Genomic DNA, 13,283 nt, shown 5'->3' on the forward strand with positions numbered 1-13,283 from the left:
ATGGGTATATTATTTCATAAACTAATTATTAACTAAGTCAAGCTCTCCAATACCCTGATAACATCTGTTTTCCCTCTATCTAGTCCCTGAGGCACCAGACCGTCCTACAATCTCAACTGCCTCAGAAACATCTGTGTATGTGACATGGATCCCAAGAGCAAATGGCGGCTCCCCTATCACTTCCTTTAAGGTGGAGTACAAATGCATGGGAAAGAATAGTGACTGGCTGGTGGCAGCAGACAACATCTCTCCATCAAAACTCTCTGTAGAAGTACGAAATCTTGAGCCAGGTAACAGTCCAAATAAGTGAAGTATAAACTGCCATTACATTTGGAAAGTTTGTGAGGTGAAGAGGTGTCTAAAACTGCTGTTCTTTTATATATTTTTGAAGTTTTTCTTGTCACTCAAGGATTTCAGTTCCTATTATGGAAACAATTCAATGGACATACGCTTAATGTTAAACCTACACAATGCAATGTCAGTGAAATCTTTGTACGTGGAGAGTACTATATCCATATTGAATCCTGGTTTTCTGTTATCTTACATTATGACAGTGGTCAATTTACAATATGAGTTACAAAGAGGTTGCCTAGATTATGATTTTATTCCCTGGAAAGTAGGAGATTGATGGGTGAGCTGATAGAGGTGTAAGACACCATGATAGGCATAAAGAGGGTGAAAGCACTTAGTCTTTTTCCCAAAGAGGGTGCTAAAAATGAAAGCATGGGTTTAAGATCAGAGATAAGATTTAAAATGGACATCAGGGATGGCAGCTTCACACAAAGATCATGCATAATTGGAATGAGTTGTCAGAAATAGTGGTTGAGGTGGGCATTTTAGCAAGATTTAAAAGACCAAGATAAAGTACATAGATACAAGAGGCTTAGAAAGCTGTGGGCCAAACACAGGCAGATGGCAGTAGCTTGGTGGGCAGCTAGGAGTAGCATTTTTCTGAATATAGTAGCAGTGGCATAGGATTTGTTGTCTATCTAAGTGGCCTTAACAAGAGTGATAGTCTTCCTTAAACCATTGTAGTCCACATTTGTGGCAGTTTCAAGAGAATAATTAATTTTAACCTTGTTGTAATGCAATTATACAGTATGTGCATTTAGGCTAATGTGAACAAAATAGATTGGATTCCTTTAGTAAGAGGATATGAGTGGACCAGTAGTTTTTCTGCCAATACGACAATTGTGCATCAGATCTACTGACATCAGATTTAGATTTCTTTAAAACTGAATTCGAAATCTTAAGTGACCTCAGTATGATTTATCCTCACATTGTCTAGATAATTAATCCAGGCCTCTGGATTAATTATCCTGCAACAGGAATTTAGATGGATACTTTCTCAACGTTCAACACAAATTTATTATCAACTACATACATGTCACTGTGTACTACCCTGAGATTCATTTTCTTGTGGGCATTCACAGTAAATGCAAAGAAGCAAAACAAAATTAATGAAAAACCGCATATGACAGAGAGAGACAAACAACAACCAATGTGCAAAAGACAAACTGCAAGTAGAAAAAGAAAAGTAATAATAAATAAGCAATAAATATCGAGAACATGAGTCCATATGCTGTGGAATCAGTTCCATGTTGAAGTGATTGAAGTTATCCCCTCTGGTTGAGGGGTAACAACTATTCCTGAACCTGATGGTGTGTGACTTCAGGTTCTTGTACCTCCTTCCTCATGGCAGCAGTGAGAAGAGAGCAGGGTGGGGTCTTTGATGATGGATGCTGCTTTTCCATGACAACACTTCTTGTAGATGTGCTCAAGTGGTGTGGAGGGCTTTACCTGTGATGGATTGGCCTGCATCCACTACTTGTAGCTTTTTCCATTCAAGGATATGGTATTTCTATACCAGGCCGTCATACAACCTGTCAGTATACACTCTACCGCGCATCTATAGAAGTTTGCCAAAACGTTAGGTGACATGCAGAGTCTGCGCAAACTTCTAAGAAAATAGAGGTGTCTTCTTTGTGATGGCAGTTGCATGCTGCACCCAGGACAGATCCTCTGAACTGATAATGCCAAGGAATTTAAAGTTGCTTATTCTCTCCCCCTCTAATCTCCTGATTCAAGATTCAAAGTACTTTTACTATCAAAGTATGTATGCAGTATGCAACCCTGAGATCTGTCTTCCTACAGACAGCCACGAAGCAAAGGAAACCATGAAATTAATTCAAAGGAAAACAGCAAACCCCCAATGTGCAAAAAAAGAACAAATTGCGTAAGCTGCAAAAAAAGAACAAATGGCGCAAATTGCAAAAGAATAAATCGCGCAAACCGCAAAAAAAGAACAAATTGCGCAAACCGCAAAAAAAGAACAAATTGCGCAAACCGCAAAAAAGAACAAATTGCGCAAACCGCAAAAAAGAACAAATTGCGCAAACGCCAGAAGTATTACAAATCACGTAAATGCCAAGGCAAAAGAACACAGAATATAAAACATCAACCACAAAGTCAACGAAACAGTACAGGAATGTCCAGCTTCAACTCAGTTCAGTCCATTCAAGCACCGTGCTGTTCACTAACCGCAGAGGCAGTCCACCCCAGTCAACATCGCACAGAACAGCAACCAGAAACCATAGACTTCACAACTTGAACTACAGAGTCCAGACCACAACCGCATCAATTCAACATTGCCCAAGATCCAAGACTCCGGCACCATCCTCCAGCAACAACAAGCGAGAGGAGGACTGGCTCATGGACCTCCAGTTTCCTCCACCTGTAGTCAATAATCATCTTTAAATTCTCTCTAAAGTTAGTGCTTTTTGTTTCATATTTGACATTATTGTGGCTGGGCACTCTATCAGCCAGTTCTATCACGGGGTTTCAGTTTGAATAGTCTGATATTTTTGTTTCCTTAGCACTTTTGCAGGAAACCACCATGTCCAGTCAGGCTCAACCTGTCAGTAAATTTGTCAAGGTTGTATTTGAGCATTCTTTGAAATAGTAATGTGCCTTGACTAATTGTTGTTCCTTTTTTTGCGGGTTATTTTTGTGCCTCAGGTGCCACTTATAAGTTCCGTGTGATTGCCATTAATGCCTATGGTGAAAGCCCAAGAAGTGCAGCCTCACGGCCATACCAAGTAGCAGGATTCAGCAACCGGTTTTCAACACGTCCAATCGCAGGACCTCACATTGCTTACACAGAGGCTATCACTGACACACAGATTATGCTGAAGTGGACGGTAAGCATTGCAGTTTCATAGTGGGTCTCCAGACTGCTGACTATTTTCAGCCTTTCATTTTGCTTCCTCCATCTCTGCATTTGTTAATAAAGTGACATATCATAAATGTGGGATGCGTGCCTCAGTTTGGTTATACATTCTGTCTTGTATTCATAATAGCAACCTTGTTGCAAATCTGGAAAACACCCAATTAACAGCTTCCCTTTGTAGGATCTAAATGTATCAAGACTATTTGGATATCGGTTAAACTGAAAACACTCTGCTGGCAACTGGTATCAATGACTTACAAATGAGTGCAGTCCAAAACAGGACATTTTACAAGATTTTTAAAATCATAATGTATGTACTGACTTGAGTTAAGTAGATGAGCCATTAAAATAAAATGTGTCAATGAAACATGTGCATGTTTAAATTGTGAACTCATTTAAAAACATGTTCACATATGCTAGGATTACCTATCATGGGAGATCGTCACAGAAATATTCACAACATGGCAGCTAGTATCTGGAGTACTGCCTGGCCACTGTCTCCTGGTATATTTCTTTGAGTTCCTAGCTCTTGGAGATCAACAGGCAATGAGATAACAATTAAGAAAACACTTCTGCCTGAAAAATCCCTGCTCTGCTGGTCATACAGTTAGGAGCCCATTTGTTCTGAGCTTAATATAACAGATTCTAGAAAAGAGTCAGCAGTACATCTGGCCATTGAGACCATACTGACTCCGAATAGAGCTAATTATTCCTACACAAACTTCAGGAGAACAACATAGACCACACCTGTGATTGGGATCAAACCAAGATTGCTGGATATGTGAGGTGACAGCATTAATTGCTGCACCATTGTTTTACATGAAAGGAGAGCAAAATCTGTCTTATTCTGAAGATGCAAATATTTGTATGTAGTTTATCTGAAGTAGGTGGGAACCTTTAAGCAAAGGAATCGATGGAATGTTTATTCTTAATATTTGCTAGCATTGCCCCCACCTCATCCTCTATACCATTTTTTTCTCTTAAGCTTAATCCTCATGTCAATCCTTTCTTTTAGCACGAGTTAAATGAAAGCAAAAACTGTTTTATATGCCATGTTCATAATACAGTTGTGTAATTAAAAGCCACAATTCAGAATGGTGAACTCAGTGATACAAGAAAAAAATCTAAAACTTTTGCAACTATAAATTACTTAATTAGGAGGATAACATCAAATTCCGAGCCTTGCAGTGATTTTAATTGTGGCAGAATTTGCTGGCTGAGAGTGAATGATTGTGCTCTTATCAGTCATAAAAATTGCTATGCAACATGTTTTCTCATCATTCACAAGCCAACTCATTAAATCCAAGTTGGTGCTCGATCACACTTTTTCCTGCCAGCAAGTAGAATAGTTTGATCTCTCACTAAGTGAATGTTCTGTCTGCCTTTCTTTTAATGAAAGGACATTTTTAAAAAAATGCTATTCCTGAATTGCTTGATAAGATCATTCAAGATTGGTAGCAGGCACGCAAGGCTTTGGACAAATATTTTTCCCCTTCTGTCATGTTTCCCTTCTAGGCAGATAGATTAACTGAGAAGACCTGAGATTGGCTATTTTAATCTTCTGATTATCACAAAGACTCTGAAGCACATTAACTCTGAGAAGACTTGAAACTGTACTCAGGAGCTAGCTACAACCTCAGAAATTTTTTGTGGTTATGATAGACCACTTGAAGCTGATATAATTTCAGACTACCTGTATCACGTAAGAATTTGGAGGAACAAGAAACTAACTTATTGAATATAATGCGTTTAATTGCATAACGATACCGACACTTTGCAGTAGTAGTTCAACTAACCTAAAAGTGTTGATTTTCATTTGTACTTGGTGTCTGAGACTACTTGCTTAAGTATCCAACAATAATCAGCCAGCATTGATGGATTTGAGTTGCCCTGATACCGTTTCAACAGGACCACAATGTTCTGGTGAAACCTTTCACCATGCTCATCACTGACAGCGCCAATGTTTGCAGGGAAGAAGTCTAAATGGGAATGCAGGAGATGAATTTTTAGAGAAATGTTGCTCTTCATGGTTTTGTATGTTTGAAGCATGTTGTCAACCAGCTGCACATAGTTTGGTGCTCTGTCGTTGCCAAGAAAATTTTCAACAATTGCCTTCCATGCAATTTTCTCTGATCCCACTAGAAGTTCTTCAAATTTCCTGTTATTGATTACCTGTTTAATTTGTAGATCAACAAAATTGCCTTCCTGTATCTTGGCATCAGTTATTCTGGGACTCATCTGTCTCAAATGTTGAAATCCTTCATGGAAATTTTGTGCCTGGTGACAGCAGATTCCATCCTTGCAGTCTTGAACCCAATAATTCTGCTTTTGCCTTTAACAAACCCAAGTCTCTGACCAGGTCATTTAACTCAGATTGAGTTATCAGATGAGGCTCACTCAACATAAAGAGTTCAAAATCTGTATCAATATCAGTGTTGTTTTCCATTCCTGACTCGTGCATCATGGCATCTTCATTGGCCTCCTCTGGACTCCATGTCTCTGCGTGGCTCAGTACTGGAAGACCATCATCATGTGACACAGGTCTTATGGCTGAAGGGAGATTGGGGTATTCCATGGATTTCCTGTTTTTAGCAGAGAAACCAGACACACTGTCAGATAAAAATAGCAGTCTGTTACATGATCCTTCTGCTCTCACCATATCATCGGGACAGCGAACAGCATTGACTTACGAGCACCCCGAGCCAAGCTCTAAGATCGACTGCGTATGTTGTGCAACAAATGTGAGCAGCGCTGGCTTTGTCTTGGTCGCCAATTTTACACCCAAAGTAGAGCTCATAGGCTTTCTTAATAAGAGGTGTCATGCTCTGTCTTTGAGATTTAAGTGTATACTTGCCACAAATATAACAAAGTATTGCAGCTATTGCAACATTGGTGAGACACTTTGCTATCACAAATACTCCTGAAACTACAATTACTTTATTATAGTGAGTACATGCAATATGCTATGTGAGTACAGCATGTACATCAATGTGATCGCAAACTGATGTATATGTAAATGCAATGCATAAACAGTGCGCATGATGCTTTTATAGCCGCTCTTAAATCTGTCCTGCCATGCAGCATCTGCCCTGCCTAAGCGTGCCCAAGCATACCTAGACAAGATAGAAAACTTTTCAACTTACATTGTGGGCAATATTTTAATTGATTTGAATTGTGAATTGAAATAACAAATGTAGGCATTTTTTTAAATGGTGCATGATAGGGAAATTTCATGATTATTTTCATGGTCAGCAGCCCAAAATCCGTAAAATACACCCAGGAAGCAAAATCTTTGTTGTCCGGTGTAACTATTCAAACAACTACTTGCTATTTCATCAGTAAAGTCAGGATTATTCACAACTGTAGGCAATTGATATTAGGAGAGTAATGGCTACCCGTTGCATTGATTGTACACTTAACTAGTGAGTAAAGAAGTATGCAGTGGGCGTTGATCAGGATATACTGTATAAGAATTCACATGTTAATTGACAGTTAATACTTTCTCAGCAGCAGAAGGGTTATTTTTGTTTAATCAAGAGGGTAGGGCTCACAGTTTTAATGTTACATTTTTTCTTTCACTGTGGTTCTGTGATTGTTAGTCTTACTAAAGCAATCTTTGACAATAGTTATGCAGGAAAAGCTGATTTTCCTGCTTTGAAGCTCAGGTTTTAGAATTTTTTCTCTTGGTGAAATGTGTGTTTCATGACATAATGGTCTGATCCCATGTTCTGCTGAGTTGCCTATCTCCATGCATCATGGTGAAAAGACATCATGCAATAACCAATCTTGTAAAAGAAAGTAGAGAGGGTTTGCCTTTGTGCCCCTCATTTTCCTCCTAGAGGCTGAACCAAAACAACATGAAATGCTTTGATGTAGTCTAATAAGTTGAGACTGATATGAAATTGAAGAATAAGTTTTAGTAGTATTTGCGCACACACAAAATCTGATTGTGTTTTAGACAGACAAAATGTAGCAGCATTTTCTGCATTTGTTCACAGTCATGCCCACATTTATTGCCTTTCCACCTTACTGGGACATTCAGAGTGTAGTTGGATCAATATTGCAAAATGTTGGTGAGCACAGATTACAAAAATAATAATTAGCAAGAATTTTTTTCTTTTCAGTATCACAGTGAATGACAGTGTTCATTCCTCACCATTCTCAACTACAGCTCGGTACTTTTAACTTTTATGCTTAGCTAGTGCAAATTCTTGATATATTAGTGTTTGTCTTTTGGCTATTTCCTTGGTTCCTTTTGGGTTTGCCATCAGTTGGCTTAAGCCAGTAGTAACATATTAGGTATACAAATAACAGTGACTGCATTTTCAGAATAAGTTTGTTACTTGTGAGGTACCTTCAGAGGGGGAAAAAGCTGTCACTTTGTATTTTAGCTACTTTCTGTATGAGTTGGTACCAAGCACCATCCTGAGGAAACTAACATTGTTACAATCAGGATCTTAAGCACTGTAGCAATTTGCTCACTATGAGTGTACGTCACATACTTTGAAAACTTGCATCTGAATTTGCATGATATATCCCAGAGACCAAAATCTTAAGCTGAATGTATGGTTTTGTTAAATTGGACCTTGGGGGTTAATTGAAACATTTTTTAATTTTTCAGTTACAATGCCAACAACAAAATTGAGTATAGTATTTCTCTTGCATTTCTATACAGTGGAAATCAGTGTTAATTTACAAAAAAAGAAATGAATAAAATAAATTAAAACAGGAGGTTGTAGATGCTGGAACCTGGAGCAAAAATCAAACTGCTGGAAGAACTCAATAGGCCAAGCAGCATCTATGGAGAAGGAGGAATTGTTAACTTTTCAAGTAGAATGACCTAGGATATCAACCAAAATGTTGACAATTGCTTCTTCACATGTGCTGTTCAACATACTGAGTTCCTCGAGCACATTGTTCCTTGTATAAAATTAAGATATTAGTAAGTGCTTCATTTATATTTCTCTTTTTTGACAAGTTGGCCAATGTTGAAGCTTACAATTTTCATTACAACTGTTTGTAGTTTGCAATCTAATTTCTGGTTGTATAGTCGTGGAGCGCTCATTTCCAGGTGTATCCTAAATTGAATGTCATTTTTGATGGATGTATTTATATCAGATCATCATTTGGAGAAACCATTTGTCACATTTCTACAAGAAACATTCCCGCCACAAGTAGTCATCCTTACTTTAGATATACCTCCTGAGATGGGAGATTACATTGGAAGCAGCTGGCAAATGCTTCTTGGTATAAAAACTGGATGCTATTGATACATCTAACCTGACTGGGGGGGAGGAGTGGTGGAAACTAAGTCTCTCTATCTGCTCTAATGATTAACAAGTGTGGGACCAACCATGACATGCTATTACATGAATCACCAGTACAGGCTGCCTTCTCATGGAACTAAATTTGCATTTAGACTTGAAGCAGCAGACCAATTGAAGATGAGGCATGTTGTTGGAGAGAGTATTGCTAGGCTGATGGTTTGAAAGCAGAATGGTGGATTTATGATTCTCAAAGGTTTTAAGAACAAACTACAGCTGCATTGATTTACTAACATTTCTACAAATCTGTTTGTTTTCACAGTATATTCCATCAAGTAACAACAACACCCCCATACAAGGATTTTATATCTACTATCGACCAACAGACAGTGACAATGACAGTGACTACAAACGAGATGTAGTAGAAGGTATGCCACAAAGTGCTGTTCCTGTTATTAATTACCCATGGTTGAAAGAAACTATCAGCTCCTCCAGAATGAACTGAAGGCTTAAATTTCACCTTTGTGTTTGACGACTCTAAAGTAATATTGTACCATAAGCCCTGCTGTCACGTACCCCGTGACTGGTTAAAGAGCCAGCAGAAATGGAAAACACATTTGGAGTCTGGTATTGCTATTAACTAATAGTGTTTATTAGTAACTACACAATACAGTACTATAAATGCAAATATATTAAACAGGTTAGTAGTGATATATACATAAGTGTGGAAAAGGAACAAAACTAGGCTCTTTCAAACCCAGGGGTGAATGGATACAGTCTTACGATGATGAAAAGAGTTCAGTTCAGTTCAAGGTAGTTAGTTGAGTAAAGTTGGAGAGAGGTGAGAGGTGTGAGCTGATGCCATCGATCTTCCCGTTGTCTTCCGAAATCCTGTTGAAGTCTCCGACTATGACCATAACACATGCGACCGTTCTTCAGTGATGGAATTATCACCCAGGCAAGGGTGGACACACAAATAATTCCCCACCGGTCACACCTTTTTACACTGCGAGAGCCACTGATCGATTTCCCCGAATCGATCCTCCAAAACCCCACCTTCCTGTGGGTACAACAAAGCTCGTTCAGTGTCCGAAACTGTGTTTCTGTCTGTGTAACAGCAGACCTGGTTTTTAATCTCCACATGCTGAACTCCAGCTGTCCATCAACCTGCTCCACCCTCCTCTCTCTGCAAGAACTTTGCAAGCAGGCAAGTGTCCTTGTGGAAAGGTAAACAACTTGTAGAGAAACCATAACATCAATCTTTCAAGCAGTCTCTCCCCCCCTCTCTCCCCCCCCTCTCTCCCCCCCTCTCTCCCCCCCTCTCTCCCCCCCTCTCTCCCCCCCTCTCTCCCCCCCTCTCTCCCCCCCTCTCTCCCCCCCTCTCTCCCCCCCTCTCTCCCCCCCTCTCTCCCCCCCCTCTCTCCCCCCCTCTCTCCCCCCCTCTCTCCCCCCTCTCTCCCCCCTCTCTCCCCCCCTCTCTCCCCCCCCTCTCTCCCCCCCTCTCTCCCCCCCTCTCTCCCCCCCTCTCTCCCCCCCTCTCTCCCCCCTCTCTCCCCCCTCTCTCCCCCCCTCTCTCCCCCCCTCTCTCCCCCCCTCTCTCCCCCCCTCTCCCATTGGACACCTCCCTCTCTCTCTGTAACAGCTTAAACAGTGTCCAAAAGCAGTGTCATTCTCCCGACATTTTAAAGTAATAGTCCGCAGAAGATATGAACCCTAGGGGTACATAACACTGCATTTTTATAAGGAAAACATGGAATACAGTAAGTATTAACAACGGGCAAGTTTTGCCACAATGGAGAATTCAAGAGCTGGTGGGATCGAAGTGGCAAAATGGTATAAGAGCAGTTTTGGGTTCTTCCAGAGCATCCATTTCTTCAAGTAAAGTCAGTGTTCTTCCAGTGAGTCACATTCAGTGTGCTGTGCATTGACCTAAATATTAGTATTTTAACCAAACATAACAAAGGTATTAATATCAGATACTTAGAGCATGGGTATTTGCCAGGTTAATCATTGAAGTGATGGTAGAAGGTAGAAGAGAATCCTTAACTTTTAACTCAACCTGGCAAGGTTTCTATTGATTAAAGATTAAAACAGTTATATAACGTAATACTTCTGTACTGGCTGCACTGCATTATGGAAAGTGCTATAGCAACTTCACTCCCCTCACAACCCTGCTGGAAGATTTCATCATGTAGATAATGCATGAGAATTAAGTCAGATTTGTCCATAACATCCTCAGTAGCTGAAAAGCATTGAATGAAATGTAAAGTTGAGACTAGAGTCATAGGGACAGTTTGTGCGCTGTAGTGCCCTTCGGCCCATTTAGTCTGTGCTGAACTATTCTGCCTGTTCCTATCTATCTGCACCCACAGCATAACCCTCCATATTCATAAGTACATCCATATCCAAGTACATCCGTGTATTTATCCAAACTTCTCTTCAATATTGAAACCGAACCCATATCCACTATGTCCTCTGGCAGCTCATTGCACATTCTCACCACCCTTTGAGTGAGGAGGTTTCCCGTCATGTTCCCCTTAAACATTTCACCTTTAACCCATGACCACTAGTTCTAGCTTCACCCATTCTAGGTGGGGATTTTACCCCCCCCCCCCAAGTAAAACCTGCTTGTATTTACCCTGTCTGTACCCCTGACTATATGGTGCAAAGTTAGAATTATTAAAACAGCCAGATTCTCAAATCAGTGGGAGGTAGGTCTTCTTCCCTGTTGCCATGGCAATGCCTCAGGTGGAATTTCCTGTCAAGGGCATTATTTGACAGTTAATTAAATTCTTAATGGCAACCCCTCATTCCCTTGCTCCATTTTTTTAAATTAATGTACGCCATAAATCAGATCTGTGTTCAAAGGAAATGATTGCTGAACGATTTCCAGAAGGAGGGGAAGTGTTTTGGAAGGTTTTAACAGTCTGAGTATGGGCCAGGAAAAACAAAATAATTTGATCAGACTGCAGAGCTTGGATTGGTGCACTGACCTGAGACTTGTAAGTGACTGCGGCCAGAAGACAGCAGGAACTTTGTCAGTTATTTTCGGCTCTCCTTTGGGGATCTTCTGAAGAAAACTAAAGAGGAAAGGAGTTTTGTCCAACAAGTTTTTTTTTTGTGTTTCAAGCTATGAGGAAGATTGATTAGATCCAATTTTAGATGATAGTATTAGTTGTCCAGACAAAAGGCAGTGAAAAAAATTTCTGAGCCAACTTTTTGACAGCTATCGTGACGCAGTTCTGCTCTATGATCTCCCCTGGCAACAGGAGAGGAAAAAGATCTGAGAGGGGGATGGGGCTGTAGTAAAGAGGCCACAGTGTGGAACAACGAAGCAAAGAATGTTGCAGCAAGATTTTAAGTATTAGAAAGTGGAGAATATAAACAACCCAGAATCTTTTTCCAGGAGTGCACCAAACCGCTCTTGAAATTATTTATATTTTCCATTTCAGTCGTTTTCACTGGTTATTTACTCCAAGGACTCTTTCTCAATTTAACATGAAATATTTACAAGCAATCTTGCTTTACAGTAATGAATGATTTTTCTAGTACGACAGAGGAGGTTCATTAGGCTAATTCCTGTAATAAGAGCTGTCTTACCAAAAGTGACTTAATAGTTTGGGCCTGTATTGCTTGGAAAGAAGAATGAGAGCTGACTTTTCAAGTATATAACATCCTCAAGGGCTTAACATGATTAATGTTGGGATATTTTCACTAGTGACAGAGTCTCAAACAAGGGGCCAGTCATTTTAAACTGAAATTTCTTCTTATGGATTGTGATGAATCTCTTCCCCAGCAGATGGTGGAAGCTGGATTATAGAAACCTGAAGTGGGGGTGGATGAATATTTGGAGTAGAGGGATATGGAGAAATGGCATGAAAGGCCAGCATAGGTCAGCCGTAATCCTATTAAATGTTGGGGAAGTCTCGAAGGTCCTCATGGCTTATTCTTGCTCTCTTTTTGTGTTCTTTCTGAGAGCAATCTCAATCTACTTTCATTTGTTTTGCTCCAAACTTAAATTAATGTTTGAATCAGAGTGGAGTAGAATTTCTGGATTCACAGTGCTAGCAAAATGCCATTGAGGTTATATTGTTGACTAGGAATTTATTTCTTGTCTTCATGATCAGAGTGCACCTCTGTCATTGTTTGCCTGTTAATCCAGAAGAAATGTTGGATCTGAGCTGCAGATAATCAAGCACAACATGCATTTTAGTGGTCCATTTGTGATACAGGAAATCTTGGTTATGTTACTATTCTAAAGCATAGGTTCAAATTTTTACCTTGTTAACTAGGAGATTTTAAACGTCTCACAATGTCAGGAATAACGACAAAATTAGCAGTAATGCTGGTTATGAAGTTATGGGCTTGTTATTGAACCCCAATTCAAAGTCCTCTAGGGAAGAAAATTACTGTCCAAGAAAATCACAAAAATTGCTGAAGCTACAAATCTGAAATGAAAATCAGAAATGCTGGAAAGAATCAGCAGCTCAGACAGCATCTGTGGGAGAGGACCCTAGATCCCCTTACAGGCTAATTAGTTTAAGGGCAATTGACTTTGCCAGCAACACCCACAAACCATGAATAATTTTTAAAACAGAATACACTCTTTTTATAAAACTTTCTCGATTTGGCAGATACTGAAGATGATGGTTTGAGCCCAGACCTGTTTGTAAAAAAACAAAATAATAATTTGGAACCTCTAAACCTCAAGTTTGTCCATTACTTTCAAAGTTATACATGTCTAATAGCCATACAATATAGTATCCAGGTATGTCATTGCATGCCTTCAT

At 39.8% G+C, this 13,283-nt stretch overlaps 1 protein-coding gene across 9 annotated transcripts in view; it reads left to right on the forward strand.

The window, feature by feature from the left end:
• Nucleotides 1-13,283, forward strand: part of LOC140716795 (cell adhesion molecule-related/down-regulated by oncogenes-like) — a 141,768-nt gene that overhangs the window by 108,144 nt on the left and 20,341 nt on the right. For all 9 annotated transcript variants that reach the window (XM_073029694.1, XM_073029693.1, XM_073029691.1 and 6 more), the window contains 3 exons: nucleotides 84-290; nucleotides 3,019-3,200; nucleotides 8,816-8,921. In XM_073029694.1, the coding sequence (XP_072885795.1) occupies nucleotides 84-290; nucleotides 3,019-3,200; nucleotides 8,816-8,921 (495 nt within the window). The remainder of the gene's footprint in view (nucleotides 1-83; nucleotides 291-3,018; nucleotides 3,201-8,815; nucleotides 8,922-13,283) is intronic.

The sequence above is a fragment of the Hemitrygon akajei genome, chromosome 26, assembly GCF_048418815.1.
Source record: "Hemitrygon akajei chromosome 26, sHemAka1.3, whole genome shotgun sequence".
Lineage (NCBI taxonomy): Eukaryota > Metazoa > Chordata > Chondrichthyes > Myliobatiformes > Dasyatidae > Hemitrygon > Hemitrygon akajei.